Source organism: Hyla sarda, chromosome 3 (assembly GCF_029499605.1).
Source record: "Hyla sarda isolate aHylSar1 chromosome 3, aHylSar1.hap1, whole genome shotgun sequence".
In the NCBI taxonomy this organism is placed as follows: domain Eukaryota; kingdom Metazoa; phylum Chordata; class Amphibia; order Anura; family Hylidae; genus Hyla; species Hyla sarda.
Window position 1 is genome coordinate 234551934 of NC_079191.1, and position 27249 is coordinate 234579182.

General features: G+C 42.6%; 1 protein-coding gene across 1 annotated transcript in view; it reads right to left on the bottom strand.

Annotated features, from left to right (window-relative positions):
- Positions 1-1881: 1881 nt before the first annotated feature.
- RTN4IP1 (reticulon 4 interacting protein 1) overlaps positions 1882-27249 on the bottom strand; it is a 30527-nt gene continuing 5159 nt past the window's right edge. Inside the window, exons 4-9 of the mRNA XM_056566230.1 lie at positions 25741-25865; positions 25457-25505; positions 23597-23733; positions 4326-4509; positions 4046-4138; positions 1882-2047 (exon numbers count right to left, since the gene is read on the bottom strand). Coding sequence (XP_056422205.1) covers positions 1934-2047; positions 4046-4138; positions 4326-4509; positions 23597-23733; positions 25457-25505; positions 25741-25865 — 702 coding nt within the window. The 3' untranslated portion in view covers positions 1882-1933. The remainder of the gene's footprint in view (positions 2048-4045; positions 4139-4325; positions 4510-23596; positions 23734-25456; positions 25506-25740; positions 25866-27249) is intronic.

Genomic DNA, 27249 nt, shown 5'->3' on the forward strand with positions numbered 1-27249 from the left:
GTGTTACTGCAATCCTTTTCTGTGAGAAATACTTCATTTTCTTGAAAACTTTCAGGGGTGCCAACATTTACAGCCATGACTGTATATGTTGTTGTTTAAGGAGTTAAAGATTCTCACCTAAAGGGTTACTCCCCCCTAGACATCTTATCCCCTATCCAAAAGATGGGGTGTAAGATGTCTGATCACGGGGGTCCCGCCGCTGGAAACCCCAGCGATCTCAGTGCTGCACCTGGCGTTCGTTTAGAGCATCGGGTTCAGCACCTGAGGCTCGTGATGTCACAGGTGCACCCCGGTCATGATGTCACAGCCACGCCCCTCAATGCAAGTCTGTCACGCCCCCTCCCATAGACTTGCATTGAGGGGGCATAGCCATGACGTCACGAGTGGGGAGTGACCGTGAAGTCACGAGCCTCTGCCCCGCATCGCCAGTCATCCGGCATGGAGCGAATTTCGCTCCGTGCATCGGATGTCTGGGGTGCCGCAGCAGAAATCACGGGGGTCCCCAAAAATTTCCCCATCAAAGATGTCTAGGGGTGGAGTACACCTTTAAGGTCATGTATGATAAAAACCACCTCTGGGGCCCCTATTTATGTAAAAAAATGGGTTATGTTCTGAAACCCATTTAGCAATCTAACACAGCTGCATATAGCATTGAACAAAATAGAAAGGTGTCCAAGCGTGGTGTCAGGCCCAGGCCTGAGTATTAAATCATATATGTGTATTATAATTGTATTGTGTGTGTACTGTATTATCCAGGACATGGGTGAGGGGTCATTCAGACGGTGTGTCCCTGTTTGTGTATTGCAGTTTATTAGGGGGCCTGGCTGGTTGTTTGTTTGAAGTCAGGAGTTTCTTTGAAGTAGCAGGATGTAAGGGGTCTCTGGTCCCATATATGAGATAAGAGATGCGCCCCCCCCCCCCCCCCCCCCCCGGTGGGACCAGAGGGGAGGGGGGAATGGAGTCCCTCCAAAAAGGAGATAGATATATTTAAACAATGCTAGACTCAAAGTTGGTTATTAAGATCTGTGCCCCAAGCTGACAAGACCATCCTAAGAACAGCTGGAGACCCACTCTCATGGACTGCTATATCATCATGCTGTAAGAACTTCATTTTTGCTTTCTGAACTTGCTAAACTCTTTTATATATTTTTGTAACTGTATGTCATTTGTTTCTGTATTTTTATATAGCCAGCACTGTGATACCGTTTATCAGATTAAATGTTTAATTAATCAGCTCTGGTCTTTGATCTCTAAATATATGAGCTCACCTTTCTGAAGGCAGCTCGGGTGAAACACGTTTATCTAAGGGTTAATTGGTGACTTGCTGGGACTAGTAGTGGATACCCAGAGGTCTGGCGGCAATATCCCTTGCACCATCACACTCTCTCTAGTGTCTTGGCTGGACTGATAGGGTGTGATCGTGGGTGTTCAGGGGTCTCCTTTCCTTCTGATTAGTTAGGTCCTAGTGGTGGGATTCTCTCTCCATAAAATCACTTAATGGTCTATAGGATATGTGGGAGTATAAAGTAGAAAAATTAAAAAGATACAGAGTAAAAAAAAAAAAAAAAAATTGTCTGAAAATGTTACAAAAGGCAATTTTTTTTGCCTGTAAAACTGACATTTTTCGTGGGAACATAGCCCTACCTACATGAAAGCAGAGCAAAAAATAAATAACTAGAGCCAGTCCTTTGGTCAAACATGGTTACAGGAATAAACTACATTTTTGGTAGTGGTAACCCCTTGAGTGGTAACCCCTTGAGTGAACAATCCATCCTCATGTAATCATTTTAAAGACTCAAGAGTGACCCAACCAATATTTTCTCAGTATTTAACTATTTCCCTTCACCTACTACTGGACAGAATTTAAAACGTAAATGCAAAGTCACACAGAGATATTTTAGGAAAATGGAGGAAGTATAAAAGTGTTTATTTTTTAAGGACCAACAACTTGAATGACTGTTTTTCCCCGTGCATGTCCAGCTTCTAACTTCTGGAAGGATTGGGGAACATCAGAAAATGGAAGTACTGTTTCAATTACAGGACGCATCTAAGGAAAAGAAAAATAGAGACAAAATAAACACCAAATTTTAGCTATAGGCAACCTAAAGGCTATAAATTATTGAAGGTGTTTCCTATAAATTAAATCTATCACCTATCCAAATAACTATCCATATAAAAGTTTAATAGTGTAAAGATCCTAAACAAAATAATACTTTAAAAAAAATAAAAATAAAATAAAATAAACACAACAACAACGAAAATGTATTGGCGTTCAAAACCTACTATCATTCTAACAAATATGGCTATACTTGCCTACATGCTCTAGTAAATATACAGGTATGAAATGGAATCAGCTCATCTTTTCTACAAAATGTGAATACTGAACTGATATTTATACAGTTAATAAGGAGAAAAATGATTTGTTTTCCCCCATAAAACAGACATATTGGTAGGTTTGATGGATATCACTTCATCTCTTGTATTGTTCATGTATTTCTGCTCTATTCAGTGCTAAAAACACTGAGACATGAATACCAAAGTGATGAGCCCCTCTTATCCAGCACTGTACAGTTGTGTTATTTGCATTGATCGGCCACATTGTCCATCTAATCCTGGAACGGCTGACCATACAGTAGGGCCACATAATACTGAGCCCCTGCTAAAATCAACTGACTCAGTTGAAAGTCCTTCCTGTATTAAGGTGGCGGAGGCCGTGGGCAGGATGAATGATCAAAGATCAAGGGAGATTATGTGAATAATAAAAACACAGCCTATTTACAGCAGAACATCAGACTCCCAGCGCAAGCCACTTTTGTTGTGTTCTGGGAAAAGGGATTAACACATAGGTCTGTAGAGAGCAGGGATTAGAGAAATATACATGTTTGTTTATGCAAAAATACCGCCGTTTACTCTCCACGTGCTTGGTTCTTTCTCTATTTCCCAAAAACAAAACTCATTCTACACTGACAATCACAATGAGGAAATGATTCATTAGCCTCCCCTAGAATAACACTGTATATGCAGGCAAAGGATTGAATGACATAGAATTCTCTAAAAGAATACACTCAATACACATTAAAGTCAGCAGGTTTCGCCTAACCTTTTAATGTGCATTGGGTCCTACAGACTTTTCCGACAACAAACGTCAATGGGAGAGAAGGATTGAGGGGGCGGGACTATGACGTCACGAGCTCCTGGCTCCAGCGTTCGGAACAGTTTGTTCCAAACTCTGAGCAGCGGAGTACCCCTTTAAGCTCCTGCACCAGCCATTACAACACAGTGGCCCTCATTTACTATTCTAAACCCGACTTCTTTTGTCGGGTTTTTTGGCACATCTTTGTCTGTGACCTGTCGCAAAAAAAATTCCCGACGGACCCCATGTGGAGTCTCCCAAACCTGAAAAAGGGGCGTAACCCAATATTTCTGAGCTTTCCCACGTATTTATAAAGGTTTCCAACCCAAATTTGTTGAATTGTTGTGGATTGTTTCCCGACAACTCAGAGGAGTTGGAAACCAAAACCAACAAAATCTACGTGCAACAAACAGGATGCGACATAATAATAAATACCAGGGGAAAAAAGCAGTCGGGTAAGAAAGCAAGATAGACTTACAACCCGTTTAAAGGGCCAGTATCCTTTAAACAGCTTTTCGCAATAAACAGCTTAGAATAATTCAAGACAAACAGAATTTCCACCTTCGATAAAACATCATCATCTGGGGAAGTGGCAAAATTGTGCAGAATTTTTTTGCTAACAGCATTTTAAAAAATATATATTTGTTGCACAAAGTGGTAGTTTGTGGAAGAATGTGCTATTTTTTGGAAATTATAAATTCCTGTTTGTTTGGAAAAGTATAGAAACAACATCAAGCGTGAATATCCTATACATCTACAATGTATGTGGTCAAAATGTTCATTTTCATTCATTCACTCAACATACATTAATGGCATAGTAACATTCTGACACCATATTACAGAGCAGATGTTTGTTAAACATAGTGGACTGTCTTTTTGGAAATCGCACTCATTAACTGAGTTGCCACATACCTTGCCAGCATCAACAAGCTTCCCTATTTCATCTAGAGATGGACCACTGGCAGCAAAGAATCCCCATCGGTAGTGAATTCCTTTGCAGTAGTGCTAAAACAAGGAAAATGGAGATGGACTGATTACATCTTGGACATGGGAGTAGAATAATTTTTTTTTTTTTTAGAAATATAGGTGCAAAATACATAATATAATTGGAAATATTTCTCCTTTCCCATGGAATCTACTAGTTGCTTATCAAGAAATAAAAAACAAACATAAAACAAAACAGAAATATTACCTTTGCTACTTTTGATGCCAGCGTAACTCCTGTACGCATCATGCCATCTGCTATCCCCAGCTGGTCATTGTTATACAGAAAGGGAGTAACTAGTGTGACATATGTGGCTCCGGACCATGGTTTTAGACACTGAAGAGCCAATTCTTCGCTGCTTCCGCCAATGTTATCAAGAATGGCATCAAATCTGAAAATTACATCATGTATTAAAAAAAAGCAAAAATAAATATCTAAAACATTATAGGTGTACTCCGCTTCTCAGCGTTTGGAACAAACTGTTCCGAATGCTGGAGCCAGAGCCGGGAGCTTGTGACGTCATAACCCCGCCCCCTCTTGATATCAAGCCACCTCAATGCAAGTCTATGGGAGGGGGCGTGACAGCCATCACGCCCCCTCCCATAGACTTGCATTGAGGGGGCGGGGCGTGACATCAAGAGGGGGCAGACGTGACAGCAAGAGGGGGCAGAGCTATGACATCACAAGCTCCCGGCGCCAGCTCCAGTGTTCAGAACAGTTTGTTCCAAATGCTGAGCAGTGGAGTTCCCCTTTAATAAAAAAAAGTTTATTGAAATATGTACACCTTGTGCTTCGTTTCTTAGTGGGTCCACATTATTTTGTGATTGAACAGAAGGATTTCTATTGAGTAGACATCTAATTCATTATGTAGCTAGTCACTCCCTCTATAATATCCATCTCAGCTACTAGAAGCTCCTGTATGATGAAACTGTATGGACTGTTCCACACAAGTTCTTCATGGGATCTGAAATCAAAGACAGTAACTGCTCAGAAGAAGAGCGTACCCTGAACTGCAGGGAGGGGAGTACAAGTGCAGTCATGTAGAAATGTATTTTCTCTGAACATAAAATTAAAGGGGGTTGTCTGGTTTATAAAACCTGCATCAAACAATTTGAGTTAAAAAAAAAAAAAGTCCCTCAACTTGAGCTGTACATCACTTAGGCTGCATTCACATCTCGTTTTGTACATATGGGTGCTGGATCCGGCGGGGGGAGGGGCAAACCGGGCGCTCCCGTACCCCAGCCGGATCAGCCCGTGACTCCATTTACTTTAATGAGCCGACCGGAGTCAAACGGTGACTCCGGTCAGCTCAGTTTTGACCCGTATGCGGTTTTGGACTGGACCTAAAACCGTAGTATACTACGGTTTGAGGTCCGGTCAAGAAACAGCATACGGGTCAAAACTGAGCTGACCAGAGTCACCGTTTGACTCCGGTCGGCTACCGGCGGTTCATTAAAGTAAATGGACTTACGGGCTGATCCGGCTGGGGTACGGGAGTGCCCGGTTTTCCCCTCCCCCAGCCGGATCCGGCACCCATATGTACAAAACGAGATGTGAATGTAGCCTTAGCCAGAATGAACTACAGCTACAAAAGGGGGTCTCCCTCCATGGAGGACCCATCACATCCATGCTTAACATAGACAACCTATTGATTTCAACAGCCACAATTTATTTTTTCATTTCCACTGTGGTGGCACCTGCTACCTTATTCCCGTAGATTAAAACTGTTTGCTGGGAATCCCAGTATAGGGACAAAACTGTTTTACTGGAATTATGAATCAATCAATATACTGCAACAGGACCTGACACCTGACATCAGACCCGTGCTGTGGCTGAAAGTGACTGGTCATTATATTGCTGAATGATATCTCATTACATGTGGTGTCTATTCCTGCCTTGCTTTTCTGACATGATGTTTCGCGCCAGCTTACTTGTATTTTTCACCTTTTCTGATATATCTGGTCACTCCAGGTAATCTGATAAGGGAATTCTTTTCCCTGGACATGCTTCAGACCACTTTAAAAGATGGCACATATGAACCTGGACTCGTGGGGGATGTAGAACAGTTCTGTTTGAGGGTAGGGTGGGGTGGGATTTTGGGTAAGGGGGGTTTTGTGTTAATATTAGAGATGAGCGAACTTACAGTAAATTCTATTTGTCATGAACTTCTCGGCTCGGCAGTTGCTGACTTATCCTGCATAAATTAGTTCAGCTTTCAGGTGCTCCCGTGGGCTGGAAAAGGTGGATACAGTCCTAGGAGACTCTTTCCTAGGACTGTATCCACCTTTTCCAGCCCACCGGAGCACCTGAAAGCTGAACTCATTTATGCAGGATAAGTCAGCTACTGCCGAGCCGAGAAGTCCGTGACGAATCGAATTTACTGTAAGTTCGCTCATCACTAGTTAATATATATACATATTATATTTTTGTTAAAACTTGAAAAAAGGGACTTGTCATGGTCGCATGACATGGGGTCACAACAACAGAATAGTTACTGCATTACAAACAATGAGTAATGAAGACTTTTTCCTTAGGGTGTGTTCACACTGGGCAATTGAAGTAGAATTTCCGCTCTCGGAATTCAGCGAGCAGAGATTCAGTCTGTCAGCCAACGCAGAAATTCTTCGGCGGTAGGACCACGCAGCCCTGTGCTGTCCCTATTGATGGCTATAAAGGACGCGGACAATTTCAGCCACTATAATTGCTCAGTGTGAATGGGTCTTGCAGAAGACCAATTCACACTGATGTTAGAGTTCACCAGGCGGAATTCCACGGGAATTACGTAGTGTGAACACACCCTTATACACTGTGAATTTCTGTTGCATACATGCAACAGGCAGTGAGCCAAAATAATAATATTTATACATAAAAACCTATGAATAAGTCAATGAATGTTGCTGCTAAGTAAAGAAGCACTCCGGTTTGTTTTTGACCATATCATGCACACTCATTATCACTAGTCCTACAGCACCATTTGTTTTATTCCAGCACAGCTGCATCTATGAATTTCGTTACTTTAACTTGATCATGCGAAAACAGCATAGCCATCTATAAGACAGCGCATTCCCGTGCAGTCTTAGCACCATGTTATGCCGGTGCACGTAGTCTCCAGGATGTCCGAGATTTCTGTGCAGACATTAGGAAGTGTGAAATTAGCCTACTGTGTCTAATGGGAGTCCTGTGGACTACCGGATGACATCATCACTTACCAGACCCCCTCCTACTAGCCCTCAGACCCTCCCAGCTCTATCTGCTCTCTCTATGGGATCAGAGTATATAGTAGTTCTACACCACCCCTTACGGCTGGGTTCACACATATGTGCTTCTTGCTGCTTTTTTTTCTGCTGTTGCTGCAATTTTCCCCAAAACATGACAAAAAATAAGATATTGTATCACAATTAAGCACAACATGTAATCTTTACCACACTTTTGGAAAAATCGCTGCGAAAATACAATAAACATTCAGTATGTGAACACAGCCTAAAGACATCAAATCTTCATAAAATACCTCAATTGTGATTATAGGTCAAATCACTTTCATAGCAATATTGTGTGTGCACTTTAAAGTAAGAAAACACATGAAAACTGCACAGTGTGAACTGACACCAACCCACTTATGAGTCTACTGAGTTCACCTGGGTAGCAATAGCAGCCTAATTACATGACCAGGTGCAATGATCAACCACCTGATCCTCAGCCAGAGGATTCATGGGAAAAGAAGGTTGCATTACAGAACCCACATCATTGTGCATTTGTAAACCAAAACAGAGCCTATCCCATGCATGCCACATCAGCAAAAAGAGGCAAGCAAAATGAATCTACAAGAAGCTATACATAATTCTCTAATAATAGCCTACATTGCATTATTTAACCCCTTAAGGACTCAGGGTTTTTCCGTTTTTGCACTTTCGTTTTTTCCTCCTTACCTTTAAAAAATCATAACCTTTTCAATTTTCCACCTAAAAATCCATATTATGGCTTATTTTTTGCGTCGCCAATTCTACTTTGCAGTGACATTAGTCATTTTACCCAAAAATGCACGGCGAAAGGAAAAAAAAAATCATTGTGCGACAAAATCGAAAAAAAAACGCCATTTTGTAACTTTTGGGGGCTTCCGTTTCTACGCAGTGCATATTTCGGTAAAAATTACACCTTATCATTATTCTGTAGGTCCATACGGTTAAAATGATACCCTACTTATATAGGTTTGATTTTGTCGCACTTCTGGAAAAAATCATAACTACATGCAGGAAAATTTATACGTTTAAAAATGTCATCTTCTGACCCCTATAACTTTTTTATTTTTCCACGTACGGGGCGGTATGAGGACTCATTTTTTGCGCCGTGATCTGAAGTTTTTATTGGTATGATTTTTGTTTTGATCTGACTTTTTGATCACTTTTTATTCATTTTTTAATGTTATAAAAAGTTACCAAAATACGCTTTTTTGGACTTTGGAATTTTTTTGCGTGTACGCCATTGACCGTACGGCTTAATTAATGATATATTTTTTATAGTTCGGACATTTACACACGCGGCGATACCACATATGTTTATTTTTATTTTTTTTTACACTGTTTTATTTTTCTTATGGGAAAAGGGGGGTGATTCAAACTTTTATTAGGGAAGGGGTTAAATGACCTTTATTAACACTTTTTTTTTGCAGTGTTATAGGTCCCATAGGGACCTATAACACTGCACACACTTTTCTCTCATCCTGATCACAGGCGTGTATTAACACGCCTGTGATCAGCATTATCGACGCTTGACTGCTCCTGCCTGGATCTCAGGCACGGAGCAGTCATTCGTCGATCGGACACCGAGGAGGCAGGTAAGAGCCCTCCCGGTGTCCGATCAGCTGTTCGGGACGCCGCGATTTCACCGCGGCGGTCCCGAACAGCCCGACTGAGCAGCCGGGATACTTTCAGTTTCACTTTAGAAGCGGCGGTCAGCTTTGACCGCCGCTTCTAAAGGGTTAATACCGCACATCGCCGCGATCGGCGATGTGTGGTATTAGCCGCGGGTCCCGGCCGTTGATTAGCGCCGGGACCCACGCGATATGATGCGGGATCGCGGCGCGATCCCGCTTCATATCGCGGGAGCCGGCGCAGGACGTAAATATACGTCCTGCGTCGTTAAGGGGTTAAAGGGGTACTCCCGTGGAAATTTTTTTTTCTTTTTAAACTGGTGCCAGAAAGTTAAACAGATTTGTAAATTACTTCTATTAAAAAATTTTAATCCTTCCAGTACTTTTTAGAGGCTATATACCACAGTGCTCTCCGCTGTCCATTTTAGGAACTGTCCACAGCAGCATATGTTTGCTATGGGGATTTTCTCCTACTCTCGACAGTTGCTAAAATGGACAGAGATGTCAGCAGAGAGCACTGTGGTCATGACATCAGAGAAATCTAAACAGTAAAGCATTTCCTTTGTAGTATATAGCCCATAAAAAGTACTGGAAGGCTTAAGATTTTTTAATAGAAGTAATTTACAAAGCTGATAAAGAATTGTTATTGTGTTACTGACTGAGAAGGCTGCAGAAAAAGAGTTTATTGTCAAACCAATATGGCTGCACTTACTTTGGTGTTCCTTGCTAAAATGCTGGACCTTAGCTGAACAGAAAAATTTTAATATTACTGTAAGCAATATAAAAACTAGCTTTAAGCAGCCATCTTTTCATACTTTTATATTGTCAAGGTACATGTACATATATATATATATACCGTATTTTTCGCCGTATAAGACGCACTTTTTCTTCCCCAAAACGTGGGGGGAAAAGTTGGTGCGTCTTATACGGCGAATATACGCCCGAGGCTGCTGCGGGCGAGAGCGGGAAGTCAGCTGTAAGTACAGAGGCTGCGGCGGTGCGGTACAGCGCTGACTACCCGCTCCCCACCCGCAGCAGCCTCATGACCGCCGATGAATTTTTCACCTCACACCGGCTATGTTTATTGCCCTACGCCTGGAACATACAGTTCCGGGTGCCGGGCAAGTGAATTACTAATAACTGTATACTAAAAACCAGGGGGCCTCCAGCTGTTCTGAAACTACAACTACCAGCATGCCCGGACCGGCAAAGGCTGTCTGGGCATGCTGGTAGTTGTAGTTTCACAACAGCTGGAGGCCCCCTGGTTTTTAATATACAGTATTAGTTTTTACCTGCTCTGGCCGGCCCCCGCCTGCAGCCGCACACAGGAGCCGGCCCGGGCAGATAAAATCATAGGTTTTCCTATGCCGGACATCCCTATGTCCCGAAAAATCTTTTCGGGACATAAGGCTGTCCGCGGGTCACTCACCATTCCCCGGCCGATGCGCGTCCTCCTCCGGTCCTCCTGCGGTCTTCCTGCGATCCTCTGCCTCTCTATGGTTGTACGCACGGGACCTCAGTGACGTCCCGTGCGTACAACCATAGAGGCGCCGGAGGACCGGAGGAAGACCAACGCCGACCGGGGCCTGGTGAGTGACCGGCGGTGTGTAATCTTCAGCGTTCCGGTCTACGCTCCTCCGGTCCCGGCACCTACTGCTATGGTCCATAGGCCATAGCAGTAGATGTGACACTGGGCCAGAGGAGCGGTGACCGGATCACTGTGGGGGCAGCACACAGAGATACAGCCTCCAGCCATACACTGTATATGGCTGGAAGCTGTATGTCTGTGGGGGGGAGCTGCCTACTATTGCGGGGGAACTATACTGCCAGCCATTGTGGGGGAACTATACTGCCAGCCATTGTGGGGGAACTATACTGCCAACCATTGTGGGGGAACTATACTGCCAACCATTGTGGGGGAACTATACTGCCAACCATTGTGGGGGAACTATACTGCCAACCATTGTGGGGGAACTATACTGCCAACCATTGTGGAGGAACTATACTGCCAACCATTGTGGGGGAACTATACTGCCAACCATTGTGGGGGAACTATACTGCCAACCATTGTGGAGGGTGGGGAGCTGCCTACCATTTTGGAGGGGGGGGGGGGAGCTGCCTACCATTGTGGGGGAACTATACTGCCAACTATTGTGGGGGGGAGCTGCCAGTGCCTACCATTGTGGGGGAACTATACTGCCAACTATTGTGGGGAAACTATACTGCCAACCATTGTGGGGGAACTATACAGCCAACTATTGTGGGGGAACTATACTGCCAACCATTGTGGGGGGGAGGGGAGAGGAGCTGCCTACCATTGTGGGGGAACTATACTGCCAACTATTGTGGGGGAACTATACTGCCAATCATTGTGGGGGGGAGGGGGAAGGAGCTGCCTACTGTTGTGGGGGAACTATACTGCCAACTATTGTGGGGGGAGGGGGGGAGGAGCTGCCTACCATTGTGGGGGAACTATACTGCCAACTATTGTGGGGGAACTATACTGCCAACTATTGTGGGGGAACTATACTGCCAACTATTGTGGGGGAACTATACTGCCAACTATTGTGGGGGAACTATACTGATATAAAATATTTTACTACAGTATTTGGTTCAGAATCTTTTTTTTCTAGATTTTCCTCCTTTAAAATTGGGTGCGTCTTATATGCCGGAGCGTCTTATATGGTGAAAAATACGGTATATATATATATATATATATATATATATATATATATATATATATATATGATTATGTTGGAATGACTAACACAAAGGGTTAAGTAAGTGTTTCCAAAAATAGAAAATAAAAAGCAATCTGCTGTTGATGCATTTGCAGGTTCCTGATGGATGACCAGACCACAGTCAAATCATTCAAATAACTACGGGGAAAAAGCCAGGGGAACTTTACATTTACATGTTGTTCCACGCATCAGCTTGTACCATGGCAAATCAGAAAATATGCAAATGGTTGTGTTTTGCTTTTCCACCAGTATGTGACAGTAGACAAGATAGTCATCTGCTCCACATAATATAATGAAATCCACTTGTTGTCAGCAAACAGAGGCGTTAATGACTTGGGTTTTACATTAAACATCTTTTCCATTGTACTAAGAGTACCTTTGGCCCCATTAAAGAATACATATGTATTGTATATTGTAAAGACAGATTGCTAAGGTGACTGATCACAAAATACATCAGACACATAGTCCAGTGTGTTTATAGGCAGAGCCTCAAGATGATTGATGGCTAATATTTACTCATATACAGTGAATAGAAACATTGTTCTTTCCATAGCGAGGCTTCTAATATAATGAGACAGATTCTGGCAATCCTTTGCACAGACAAGTATACATATGGTATTGTGAAGGAATTCATTCAGGATACTCCTTGCTCTAGAAAGCCTTCATGCTTTTAAATAAAACAATCTTTGAAAGACTACTGACAAATGTGCGGGGACTAAAAGAGGCAAAGTGCAGAGATTAAACTGAATTGAACAGATTCAAACACTAATACAGGTAGAGGATGACTTAGTAAATACATATCAGGAGGATAATTAACCCCCTCCTACAAGCAGATGTGGACTCCCAAGGCGTAGCTGCGAAATTCTTTCTACAACTTGACCGCTAAGCTGTTAAAAAATTTCACTGAGGTTGGAGAAGGAACCAACATCCTAAAGGCTAAGTATCATCCTCAAACCTATTCACCATAAAAGTCCCTGTGGGACCGTTCACAGTGAAAGAACTTCTTGAGAGCTGTATTGGATATAGAGGTCAGAGCTCTGGTGTAATGTTACTTGCTTGTTCCGAATGCTGGAGCAGGGAGCTTGGGATGTCATAGCCCCGCCCCCTCATGCAGTCACGCCCTGCACCCTCAATGCAGGTCTATGGGAGGGGGCGTGATGGCTGTCAAGCCCCCTCCCATAGACTTGCATTGAGGGGGCGGGGCGTGACTGCATGAGGGGGCAGGGCTATGACATCACGAGCTCCCGGCATTGGCTTAGGCATTCGCAGCGGAGTACCCCTTTAAGAAATTCTAACTTATCTAAATCCAAGGCGGCCAAATATGGAAAAACTTTATTTTCTTCTGGAAACTGCAGCAAACTAGTCTGTAGTAGAAAAGAGCAAATCTACAGAAAGTTTGGCTGAACCTAAATCTAATGACATTGATTATTTTATTTTTCTAAAAGTTGTTCTGCTTTCCAAGTGTTCTGGTCCCATGGATAACTCTGGAAAGAGACTCTGGGCTGTCTCAATGAAGACTTCTCAGCGAGAACAACTTTCAGAAAAATTAATGAATCAGTGGTCCATTCATTTAATTTGGGTTCAGAGAATCTTACTGTCGATTGGCTCAACACTAATAAATAGTCTACTGACAGGCTAGAAGACATACCATGGGTGAATTTGTTAACCTTGCAAATGCCCCATCAGCTGTATATACCAATATGTGCAATATATCTTTTTATTTTTTTTTTTCAAATATTTTTATTAGTGCACAAAATAAAATAGCTAATTAATTTACATCATATACATAACATTGTACATTTTCAATACCCACAACCTCCCCCCACCCCCACTTGGCACAGGAAAAAAAAAAAAAAAAAAAACCCTACTCCTTCATACATATTTGTTAAAGGTTTTACAAAATGAAATACAAGATTCCAGTACATAAACAGTAGTATAAACCAAACCAGATGTTCCCGGTAGAGCAGTCTGGCTCAATATGCAATACACAATCACAAATTAGAGCAAAATATAGGTATTACTCAGTACAACCATAGAGCAATGCAAGTCTGCAACATAGAGCCAGAGAGAAAAGAACATGACAAAGAAACAAAAGGCCCGAATCAAGGCAGGAGACGAAGAAAAAAAATACTCTATAAAAGAGCGCAGAGTTCAAGCACATGATAAACAAGACAAACACAAAAAGTACACAAAACAGCAGTCGCCACACTAGGAAAACAAAAAGAAGGAAGAGGGGGGGGGGGATAGATAAGGAGAGAAAGAAGAGGGGAGAGTGAGTAGCTCAGGGAGGTTGGCGATCAGTAAAACGATCCCATGGATCCCAAATAGAGAGGAACAGAGGTATAGTATTATTCAGAGAAGCAGTCAGGGACTCAAGAGATCGGATCTCATGGACTCAGGCCAAAAGCACATTTTTCGTCAGAGGGAGAGTTTGCTTCCAGCATTTAGCTATCAGTGTCTTAGCCGCTAGGACAGCATGCATAAAAAGTTTAAACGTTTTTTTGGACAGCACCCTGAGAGACAGGTAGATAAACCAGGAGATCAGGAGGAACAGTAACCCCCAATACGACTCAATTAGACTGGCGACCATACTCCAATATTCCGCAATAAGCGGGCAAGACCAAAAAATATGAAATGTGGACCCAATCCCCACTCCACAACTCCAGCATTGTGGAGGGATAGATGGGTTCAGTCTGTTAAGGAGTTCAGGGGTATGGTACCATCCCATGAGCATTTTAAATTGGGTTTCCTTATAGGCCGTACAAATTGAGGCCTTAGAAGCCTGTTCCCAAATCACTCGCTGTGGAATAGTGATACTGGTATTGAAAACCTGCTCCCAGCGGCCCATAAAACAATGAGCAGTGTCAGAGTCACCCAGAGGGGAATTAAGAATGGACTAAATAGCCGAAAGGAGGCCCTTAGCCTGCAGCCCCTGACGGCACAGTTGTTCAAAGCCCGTAGGCAGAGAAACAACCATGGAATAAAATGATTAAGTTGGAGATAGTGGAACCGCTCGGAGGAGCGAAGACCGTTCCTAGACACTAGATGATCATAAGGCAGGAGGTCATGAGAGTGGAAATGCACAACATCAGCCCAACAAAAGAGCCACCGGGAGCCCCATTCCCTCACCATACCAGAGGTCAGGAGAGGGGAAGTCAGGGTGATATAAAAAGGACCGCATAGGGGAAGATGAGGACAATAATTTATACTTAACTGAACAGTAACCCCAAACATATCGAGAAAAGGACATCGACCTAGGAGAGGACCAAAAGAGGGAGAAGATAGCGGGAGAGTCCAGAGGAGAGAGTAAGGGTGAACAGGGGCTAGCCACAGCTTCTAAAGTTCCATCCATCTACTGTGTGTGTGGTACGACGACCAGGCAGCTAGGTGGAGCAAATGGGTAGCCCAATAATACTTCACCGCGTCCAGTACCGCCAAACCCCCATGGGACCTACCCGCCATTATAACAGACATCGGCATTCGATGTCTCTTAGCGTCCCAAATAAAACAAAAGACAGCCAACTGAAAGGAGCGAAGAGCAGAGAGAGGGACCCTTATCGGGAGCGTCTCAAAAAAATACAACAACTTAGGCAGGACCGTCATTTTAACTGCCGCTATGCAACAAAAAAACTAAATATATTGGGGACGTCATTTCTCCATAAGGGCTCGAAGATCTCGGAATAGAGGGGGGAAATTAGCAGAATAGAGAGAGGCGTAAGAAGGGGTCAAGAGAACCCCCAGATAATTAAGAGCAGAAGGAGACCATTTAAGGACTGAGCCCTTTTTAACCTTAAGGACTGACCCTTTTTTGCAATTCTGACCACTGTCACTTTATGCATTAATAACTCTGGGATGCTTTTACCGATTATTCTGATTCCGAGATACTTTTTTCGTGACATATTCTACTTTAACATAGCTGTAAATTTTTGTCGTTACTTGCATCTTTTCTTGGTGAAAAAAATCTAAAAATTTCATGAAAATTTTGAATTTTTCTAACTTTGAAACTCTCTGCTTGTAAGGAAAATGGATATTCCACATACATTTTATATTGATTCACAAATACAATATGTCTACTTTATGTTGGCATCATAAAATTGACTTATTTTTACTTTTTGAAGACAGAGGGCTTCAAAGTATAGCAGCAATTATCATAATTTTCATGAAAATGTCAAAATCCACACCCCTCAAAGTTTTCAAAATGACATTCAAAAAGTTTGTTAACCCTTTAGGCGTTTCACAAGAATTGCAGCAAAGTGGAGGAGAAAAATCAAAATCTGCGTTTTTTTACACTAACATGTTCTTGTATCCCCATTTTTTTCATTTTTAAAAGTGGTAAAAAGGAGAAAAAGCCCCCCAAATTTGTAGCCCAATTTCTCTCGAGTACGTAAATACCTCATGCGTTGACATAAAGTGCCCTGTGGGCTCACAACATGTCTCAAGAGGGAAAGAGCAACTATAGGATTTTTGAAAATGAATCTTGCTGTCATGGTTTTTGGGGGCCATGTTGCATTTAGGAAGCCCCCATGGTGCCAGAACAGCAAAATACCCCCCACATGGCATACTATTTTGGTATTTTGGAAACTACACCCCTCAAGGAAAGTAACAAGGGGTATAGTGAGCCTTAACACCCCACAGGTGTTTGACGACTTTGCGTTGAAGTTGGACGTGAAAATGGAAAATTCGATTTTTAACACTAAAATGATGGTGTTACCCAAAATTTTTCTCTTTCATAAGGGATAATAGGAGAAAATGGACCCCAAAATTTGAAGCCCAATTTCTCCTGATTAAGAAAACGCCCCATATGTGGACGTTAAATGCTCTGCTGGCACACTACAATGCTTAGAAGAGAGATAGAATTTTGCTGAAATGGTTTTTGAGGGGCATGTTACATTTAGAAAGTCCCCAGGGTTCCAGAACAGCAGAAATCCCCACACATGGCATACTATTTTGGAAACTACACCCCTCAAGGAACGTAACAAGGGGTATAGTGAACCTTAACACCTCACAGGTGTTTGACGACTTTGCGTTGAATTTGGACGTGAAAATGGAAAAGTTGATTTTTAACACTAAAATTATGGTGTTACTCCAAATTTTTCATTTTCACACAGTGTAATAGGAGAAAATGGACCCAACAATTTGAAGCCCAATTTCTCCCGGTTAAGAAAACACCCCATATATGGATGTTAAGTGCTCTTCTGGCTCAGTACAGGTCTCAGAACAGAAGGAGCTCCATTGGACTTTTGGAGATAGAATTTAGCTGGAATTGAAGTCGGGGGCCATGTACATTTACAAACCTCCCATGGTGCCAGAACAGCAGAAACCCCTCACATGTGACCCCATTTTGGAAACTACACCCCTCACAGAATGTAATAAGGGGTGCAGTGAGCATTTACACCCAACTGGCGTTTGACAGATCTTTGGAACAGTGGGCTGTACAAATGAAAAATTACATTTTTCATTTTCACGGACCACTGTTCAAAAAATCAAACACCTGTGGGGTGTAAATGCTCCCTGTACCCCTTATTAAATTCTGTGAGGGAATTCAAAATGGGGTCACGTCGGGGGGGGGGTTCCACTGTTCTGGCACTATGGGGGCTTTGTAAACACACATTGCCTTCAATTCCAGACACATTCTCTCTCCAAAAGCCCAATAGCGCTCCTTCTCTTCTGAGCATTGTAGTTTGCCCGCAGAGCACTTTACGTCCACACATGGGGTATTTATATACTCAGAAAAATGGGGTTACAAATTCTGGGGGGCTTTTTTCCTATTACCCCTTGTGAAAATGAAAAATTTGGGATAAACACCAGCATTTTAGTGAAGAAAATAAAATTGTTCATGTTCACATCCAACTTTAACTAAAATTCGTCAAACACCTGTGGGGTGTTAAAGCTCACTATACCCCTTGTTACATTCCGTGAGGGGTGTAGTTTCCAAAATGGGGTCACATGTGGGTATTTATTTTTTTTGCGTTTATGTCAGAACCGCTGTAAAATCAGCCACCCCTGTGCAAATCACCAATTTAGGCCTCAAATGTACATAGTGCACTCTCACTCCTGAGCCTTGTTGTGCTTCCGCAGAGCATTTTACGTCCACATATGGGGTATTTCCGTACTCAAGAGAAATAGCGTTACAAATTTTGGGGATCTTTTTTTTTCCCCTTTTCCTTCTGGTGAAAATGAAAAGTATGGGCCAACACCAGCATGTAAGTGTAAAAATTATCACTGTGGCTGAGGACCCAGAGGTGCTGTCGCCTGACGTTGCTGCGTGGGACTGTGCTGTCTGAGGCGGGTAAGTGCTGCCCCTATACAGCCACTACCTGTGCTGGGCTCCCAGTCCCTTGTATCACAAACTTCACACCCGCTGTCATTGGCGCCTCAATGACTCTTTGCTTAAAACTCCCACTTCCCGGGTCTCTATCCAGGCGAGCATATCTACCTACTTTGCCAATAACAAGGGCTCTATGTCCTCCCCGGCGACCTTATGGGAAGCCCACAAGGCGGTAGTTCGTGGCCACTGTATCGTTTTGGGCTCTAGATAGAAACTTAATGCCTTGGCTCGCTCCTGGGAACTTAGGGCTCTGATCACTCGCTTGGAATCTCTTCTCCTGTCCTCTCCCTCTCTTTCGGTGCTGAGGCGTCCGGTTGAGGCTCGCTCCTAGTTGAGCGGCTTGGCCCTTCATAAGGTGGAGCGCTAACTGCTCTATGCTAAGCAATGTTTCTATGAGAAGGGCAACAAGGCACACACTATGTTGGCACGGCGCCTTCGGGATCGTGCTGCTGCTCAGGCCCCCTCTGCCCTGAAGGACTCCACTGGTACCCTCCAATACCACCCTGACTCTGTTTCTAAACTCTTCTTTGACTATTATTCTAAACTCTATTCACTCCCCTCTCAACTCCCCTCAGACCCTGGAGAGTGTACTGCAATGCTTGATTCTTTTCTCTCTGGATGTAGCCTCCCGACTCTTTCGGCAGCTAACAGTTGTTAAACCCCCCCCCCCCCCGATCACTATTGAGGAGCTCTCAGAAATCCCGCAATCCTTCCTTCACTCTCTGATTACCCTGATTCCCAAGCCAGGTAAGGACCCCCATGACTGCTCTAGTTACCGACCCATTGCCCTCCTCAATTCTGAAGATGTTTTCAAAAAATTTAGCTTATCGCCTTTGCCGTTTCCTGCCTTCCCTTCTACATAAAGACCGCAGGGAGGTGATAACACGAGGAGGGTAGTGGATCTTATTGATGTAGTCAACCGGAGGTCGGAACAGGCTTTGGTCTTGAGTTTAGATTCTTAGAAGGCCTTTGATAGGCTAGGTTGGTTGTTTTTGCTTGCTACTACTGAAATATCTTGCAATTTTCTTACTGCTTTGCAGGGTCTCTACTCCTCTCCCATAGCCTCTCTCAAACTTCCTCATGCCTCTTCCTCGAACTTTACTTTGAGTAATGGCACTAGGCAAGGGTGTCCGTTATCCGCCTTGATTTTTGCCTTGTGCATAGAGCCCCTTGCCACCCTGATCCAGGGGGGATCCGGACATTTCTGGTGTTTCCCTCCATGGCAGGGATTTCAAGATCTGCCTTTTCGCTGATATTTTTCTTACTCTTACTAACCCCCTCCTGTCTCTGCCTTCCATGTATAAACATCTGCATTTCTATGGTCTTGTCTCTGCCTACAAGGTTAACCTTTCTAAATCAGAAGCCATGCCGCTTAACCTCCCTCCCTCGTTAGTCTCCCTCTTACAGGCTAACTACTCTTTTGTTGGTCTTCCTCTGCCATCTCTTACCTTGGTGTGTCGCTCTCCCCTCGCTACTCTACTCTTTACTCTGCTAACAACCCTCGCCTCTTTTGTGAGCTGCGTACCTTAATGGGAAAGTGGAGGTCTCAGTAGATTTCTTTTTCCGGGCGTATTGCGGCGGGGAAGATGACTATCCTCCCTAAATTGCTTAACTTTTTTGAGACGCTGCCTTTGGCCATGTTGCGCTCCTTCCAATCGGCTATTTTCCGGTTCATATGGGATGGTAAGAGACATCGCCTCCCAATGTCGATGATGCTGGCTAACAGGTCTCTCGGTGGGCTGGGTGTCCTGGATGTCACCCAGCGGCTCACCTTCGTCTACTTACTCAGCTTGGTCTACTTACCATGCATACAGTAAGTGGATGGAGTTGGAAAAATTATGGCCAGCCCCTATCCATCCCAACTCTTTCTTGTGGTCGGTTCCGCTCCCCTTCCCTGAATACCCCATTCTAGGCCCTATGTTGTTTTCCCGAAATGTCTGGACCTATTGCTTTAGGTGCTTTGGACTTCTCTCCTCTTTCTCGCCTCTCCAATCCTCTCTCTTTCATCCTGACTTTCCTCCTGGTTTGACTTCTGGTATGGTCCGGGAATGGGGTACTAGGGGCCTTTTCTGTGTAGGGGCGGCCCTCAGACGAGGGGATTGCTCTCCAGTATATACTCCTACTTATTGTTGCCCCCGTATGCCCCCCCCCTACCATTGTTTATGAGCCGTTGGGAAGAGGCCCTCAACACTTCTATCACTCTCCCTCAATGGCGGTTGATATGGGAGCAAGCCTCTAAGGCTTCTATCTGCACAGCATGCAAAGAGATGCAATATAAGATGCTCATGGGATGGTAACATAACCCCGGCTTTGCTTAACAGGCTGAATCCCACTATCCCTCCTCAATGCTGGCATTGTGGGGTGGGTTTGGGTACTGTATTCCACATATTTTGGTCTTGTCCAGTGATAGTTCCCTATTGGGCTCAGGTGCAGAAGTTAGTGCTTACAGTACTGGGAGTTATGGTCCCCGCTGACCTTTTGGTCTTTCTGCTGCACCTGTCTACTAGGGTCTTGACCAAAAAAACATTTAAGCTCTTTTTGCATATTATCTCTTTACGCACCCTACTGTGACCCCACAACAGTCTACCCATTTCGGCTTCAAGGGCCCTAAACTACTTGTCAGTAATCCATATAGGAGCTGCAAATAACACAAAAAGAATTTTCGGTAGGACCACCATTTTAATTAACCCTATCCTATCTGCTAGGGACAAGGGGAGATTCTTCCATACCCGCATCTTAGACTGCAGTTCTTTTATAATGGGAATCAAATTTAGTTTTTAAAAATCATTGACTTGCGATGATCTTTTTAACCCGAGATATTCTAGCACCTCTCCCTGTCTCAACACCATTATACCTCCAATCGAGGACATCGTTTGGTTATTGCTGGGGAGCAAGGCCGATTTATCCCAATTAATCTTTAATCCCGAAAGATGCCCAAACTCCTCCCCCACTTCCATCACCCTAGGGACCATTAACTCTGTATCTTGTAGAAATATTAATAAATCGTCCACGTATAGGAGCAGCTTATACCTTTCCTCTTTTAACCCAAACCCCTTAATTCCAGGGGCTTAAAAAATTGTACATATAGCACACATATAGGGGAGAGGGGGCACCCCTAACTCCCGTAAAGTAAACCACAAGAATTCCCACGCCACCCTGTCAAATGCCTTCATGGCATCAAGTGACAGGGGGGAGTGGCCATGCTGCATACCCATTTGAATATTAGCATAGTTCCTAATTAAATTTGTCTGTATATGTCTTCCTGGAACAAAACCAGTCTGGTCCTCTCCTATAATAGTTTCAATCTCTCCCGCCAGTCTCCTAGCCAAAACTTTGGCCAGGATCTTGGCATCAGTATTAAGTAAAGGAATTGGGCGTTAGGATACTATTTTAAAAGGATTTTTCCCTTTTTTCAAAATAAGAATTACAACCGCTTCCATCATTGATGCAGGAAGGGCGCCGGATTCATAAGAATCATATATCCTACACAAATATGGTAGGAGGACCGTGCTAAACTCTCTATATAAATCAAATGTCAGTCCATCTGGGCCAGGTACCGAGGATCCCTTACAAGTTTTCATCGCCAGCTCTCTCTCTTCTACCGTAATCACCATGTCTAATTTATTTTCTTGATCCATGGACAATTTGGGTAAAGGACAAAGGTCCTATTTGGGTAAAGGTCTCTAGATATTTCAAAATTGCACTTTCCCCTCTAACCCCTTCTGTCTGATACAAAGACGAAAAAAAATCACTAATCTGATCCACAATCTCTTTAGGGTCCCTTATTATATACCCCCTCAGGTCCTTCAGAGCCAGTATACCCGATTTTTCCTACTGCGCTTTTACCAACTGTGCTAGGAGTTTCCCCAGTCGTCCACCTTCCACAAAATGTTTTTGTCTGCTAAAAAATGTGTTGTGTTTTACCTAACAAATTGTCTGATAGTTTAGCCTGAATTTTTTCCATTTCCTGACAATTCACAGAGGTGGGATTTTGCGAGAATTTCTCCTGTCCCATATCACATTGATGCCTCAGAGAATTTTCAGTCTCAGAAAATTCCCTTTTTTTTTTTTTTTTTTTTTTTTTGTTCCTCACCTCCCTATATAGCAGTACTCTAAGAAACGCCTTAGATGTATCCCACAATATTTGTAAAGCGGAAGACCCCATATTTATTTCCCCAAATTGCTTCAATTGTCCCTCTACTCTTTCCCTATAATCACTTCATACTTTACATTTTTTCTCATTCTAAGGGCAAACTCATTACATAGAACTAAATCAATCAGCGATGCGGTTCGATGTGTGGCTGAAAAACAAGATAATTTTTTTACATTAGGATTCATCATGTGCCACAGATCTCTCCACAGCATTTCGTCCACAAATGTACCCAATGGGGAAGTATAGCTATAGTTACTGGTAGAACTATCTATAACTCTAATTTTGTATTTATTAAGTAGGGATTCAGTGTAGAATTTAAATCCCACATACTTATCAAAGGTAAATATTCTTTCCCTTTTATAATGTTCACCAACCTAATGAGTGGCTGCGAGGAGAACGGGGGAGGAATATAGAACACCGCCACAATCATCTGTTTGCAATTAAATTGTGCATGTAAAAAAATATATCTACCTCTATCATCAATTTCTTTTGTGTAAATTTTGGACGGAGATATTTTTATCAGGATAGAGACACCAGAAGAATATGAAGAAAAGAAAGTGTGCAGTTCACAACCTATCGATCGTTTTACTAACCTCTTGGAAGTTAAATTTGTAGTATGCGTCTCCAGTAGGCAAACTATTGCTGGAAGATAATTCTCAACTCTATCAAATATAGTGGCCCTCTTTCCTCTATCACCAGTTCCCCTCACATTCCAAACCAGGAACTTCAAACAATCAGAACCCATTTAGATAACACACACAAAAAAAAAAAAACTCATGCCAAACTCCCCTCCCTCCCCCACCTGATCCGCTGTTAAAAAAAATAAATAAAATAAAAAATAAAACACACAACAGATCTTTCCACTATGCCATCATATCTCGCTCCCCCTATTTTCCTGCCATTATGGGTCAATGGTCCCTTCTCCCTAGCCCTCCGGAATAGATAGTCACGATCACTAGAAGAGAGAATTTTTATCAACATGGTTCTTGGGGGGCTACCCACAGGTTTTTTTTTTTATGGAACTCTATGCGCTCTTTCCAAACAGAAAAGGGGAAAGACCCTTCCGACCCCACATTTTCCTTTAATCAATTACTAAAAAACCTTACATCAATAATCCTATCTTTTAAAATGGAGATCTCTTTTCTATCCTCCTTCACCGCAGCTTTCTGTTCTGCAAGCTCTACTTCTATTTTTTTTCTATTCTGTGCTATCTTTAAAATAAACATTGTTTGGTAGTCTAGACATGGTAAAGAAGAGAAGAAATTTACATACAGTGCTGAATCTCATTCAAGCATCAGAAGGATACCTTAATATCATTAATGACCAAGACCAAAACACAACACAAACTTGAAGAAATTGTAGACATATTTGAATGCAGTATGGACTTACAGATCCCTTGTCTTCAACTGGTCTTGCAAACTTTCTACAGTATAGTCAATAATGTCATCAGCTCCAAGATCTTTCATCAGGGTAAAGGCATTTCCAGAACAGACAGCAGTTACATGGGCACCCCATGCTTTCAATAGCTAAAAAAAAAAAAAAAAAAAAAAGTATCTATTGTTATTATTAGAGTAAAAAAAAAAAAATATATATATATATATATATATATATATATATATATATATATATATATATAAACATTTTAAATGAAACAAACTAAAATCCCTGCATCCACCAAAATAAAGTGCATAATTAGTTTTTTTTCACATGTCCAACTAGTCGGAAGGCATGGTCTAAATATTAAAGGGGTACTACTTTAAATCAACTGGTGGCAGAAAGTTAAACATATTTGTTAATTACTTCTATTAAAAAATCTTAATCCTTCCAGTACTTATTAGCTGCTGAATGCTACAGAGGAAATTCCTTTATTTTTGGAACACTGATGACATCACGAGCACAGTGTTCTCTGCTAACATCTCTGTCCATTTTAGCAATGTATGTAGCAGATGCTAAGGGCGGCATGGTGGCTCAGTGGTTAGCACTGCTGCCTTGCAGTGCTGGGGACATGGGTTCAAATCCCACTAAGGACAACAATAAATAAAGCATTATTATTATAATAATAACGTCAGCAGAGAGAATTGTGCTCGTGATGTCATCAGAGAGCATTCCAAAAAGATAAGAATTTCCTCTGTAGTATTCAGCAGCTAATAAGTACAGGAAGGATTAAGATTTTTTAATAGAAGTAATTTACAAATATGTTTAACCTTCTGCCACCAGTTGATTTAAAAGTAAAAAGGTTTTCACCGGAGTACCCCTTTAACACTAAACCATTTAAACCGGACACCCCCGAGATCTTGCACGCAGCACCCCAGCTATCACGCCCCCTCCCGTAGGCTTGCATTGAGGGGCGGAGCGTGACATCACACAGGGGCGGAGGCGTGACGTCATACGCCGTCGGCCCTGTAGTCGCCGGTAATCAGACTGATTACAAACCGGGTGCCGCATGCAAGATCACGGGGGTCCCCAGCGGCGGGACTCCCGCGATCAGGCATCTTATCCCCTATCCTTTGGATAGGGGATAAGATGTCTAAGCACCAGAGTACCCCTTTAATGGCCCATGTCAATAGGTACATCAAGCATTTTATTTGAATGTGAGCTGAATCATATGAATACTGATGTAAGTAGAGGGTGAATGCTGGTCTGTCTGGTCCAAGCCCACAGAAAATCTATTGTAGCACAAATTACACAAACTAGTGCTGAACGTAATTTAATGGTGTTAAAACACACAATACATCGCAGCTTGTGGCGTATAGGGCTGTGTGGCTGCAGACTCGTCCCAGTACCCATGATAATCCCTGTTTTCTGCTAAAAGCGCCTACAATGGGCATCTGAGAATCAGAACAGAACCATGGATCCTGCCATTCATATGGATGTTACATTGACACATATTTACCTATGCATTGTTGTGAAACAAGTAAAGACATTTCTTAATAGCGGTGGCCTTATACAGTAAGATAATGATTTTATTTTTTAAATTGCTTGAAGAACATGAAAAAATATTCAACGTGTTTAATTGGCCTTCATAGTCCTAAAAACTCAATCCATTGTAAATGTGATGAAAAACAAGTCCAATCCATGATAGAGTCCTCACCTCAAACCTTACAGGGCTTACCACAGAACACCTTCAAAGGTGTTGTGGAGCTCAGGGATTCATGGGTCACACTTGTTTTAGCATTGCAATATTAGAATTGATTGTTATGGCTGATTTGTGTGTGTTTTTATGTTTGTATATTGCTAGGATGCAAATACCTGAATGGCTGCTGTACCAACTCCCCCTGACGACCCAATAATTAATACACTGAAAAAAAAAAAAAATACAAAAAGGTTACTCATATCCTCCACTACGCAGCCAGTGATGCTGACTTTCAAGCAAGTCATGCCACCAAAATTAATTTTTCAAAAAAATATATTACATTATGTTATCCCATAAGGTTACCAGGTATCCATCCCATAAATGAAAAAAACGAAAAGAAAAGCGTAACCATGTGACCAATTTTTTTTACCACAAACAAAAAACACTAAGTGACACTTACCGTTTCCCTGGACACTTTTCCTTAGTCAAACCACAGCTATTAACAAGGGCTGCCCAAGCAGTCAGTACCACGTAGGGTATAGATGCAGCTTCTGCATGACTAAGCGACTCTGGTTTCAAGGATACCTAAAAATGTAATCACAAACCACAAACTTAAAATGCAATCTTTTATGTTAACTAAGGAATCCATGCATTTATGTTTGAGAAGATCATGAAAGCCATTAATGTCACAAATTCACCAAATGTGGAGGTAAAAATATAGTTTTAGGTGACTTTTCAGAATCAGCTGCTTTGCATGCATGTATGAGGAGTAGCAGTATTTCTGGTATTTTCTAATTGGTTTTAATAAATCTCCCCATACATAAATGTCCCACACTGTACACATAGTGAAGAAGAGATTCTGCTCCCCTGCGTTACTAGAAGCAGCAGCAGCAGCATGGAAGACATCATACAGCAGTACTGAGCAGTCCTGTTGCAAATCCAGTACTGAAGTGAGATAGTTAAAGGTGCAGAAACATCTCTGTGCGTCTCTGCCTCTGATTTTCTCCTCCCCCTCACCTTCTATAGACGTCTACTGGCAGCAACAGTAACCTGATTTTTCAGTTGTTTGTATGGATGTTATCAGTAAATTGAGAGTGATCAGTGCAGATGCCAAAAAGGAAGGAAAAAGGGGAGCATGATAAGTGATGAAAATGTCATCTGTCTGCAATAGGACATATTACAAAGTTTATAGTATGGATTTAAAGAAAAAAAAATTAAAACAATAGCTATTCTTTAAACGGGCACTGTCACATACAATTACTTTTTATATGTTGTACATCTTGCAAAACATCAAGCTTTCTAATATACTTCATAAGAAAAATGTATTTCCTTTTTATAGAAAGTGGTGGTGAATACAGAAAGTAGGTACATTGTAGACCCGACACCTGACACGCAGAAGTGTTGGGTTAGTGCCCAGTCTGAGTATAAACACCACCTGGAGCTCACCGCTGAGCATAAAAGATTCTTTGTTAGGCAGCGTTACTTTGAGTGTGGGGAAGGTACGGGTAGGCTGCCTGCCTCTATAGCTAGGGCGCAGCAGCGGGTGACATTTATTGGTTGTTTGCAAGACCCGCTGGGGAGGGTTGTTTCTGATGATGGGGGCATTCTACAGGTGATGTTTGAATTCTATCAGGACACATACGCCACCAAAACTACTTGTACCCAGGCGGAGTTGGCTGCATTTGTGAGTGGTATCTCCTTGTCCTCCCTCTCCCCGGACCAGAGAGGAGAGTTGGACTTGCCTCTTACTCTGGAGGAGTTGAGGACAGTCTTGAAAGACTCCGCGAATAAAAAATCCCCAGGAGTGGATGGCATTCCGAGCGAGGTTTACAAGAAGTTACAAGGGGTTCTGTTGCCGCAGTTGTTGCGGGTGCTTGAATCAGCAGAATTGGAGGGTGCCCTCCCTTGCACCATGCCTGAGACTATAGTGGTGCTTATCCCAAAACCCGGTAAAGATCCGATGTAGGCA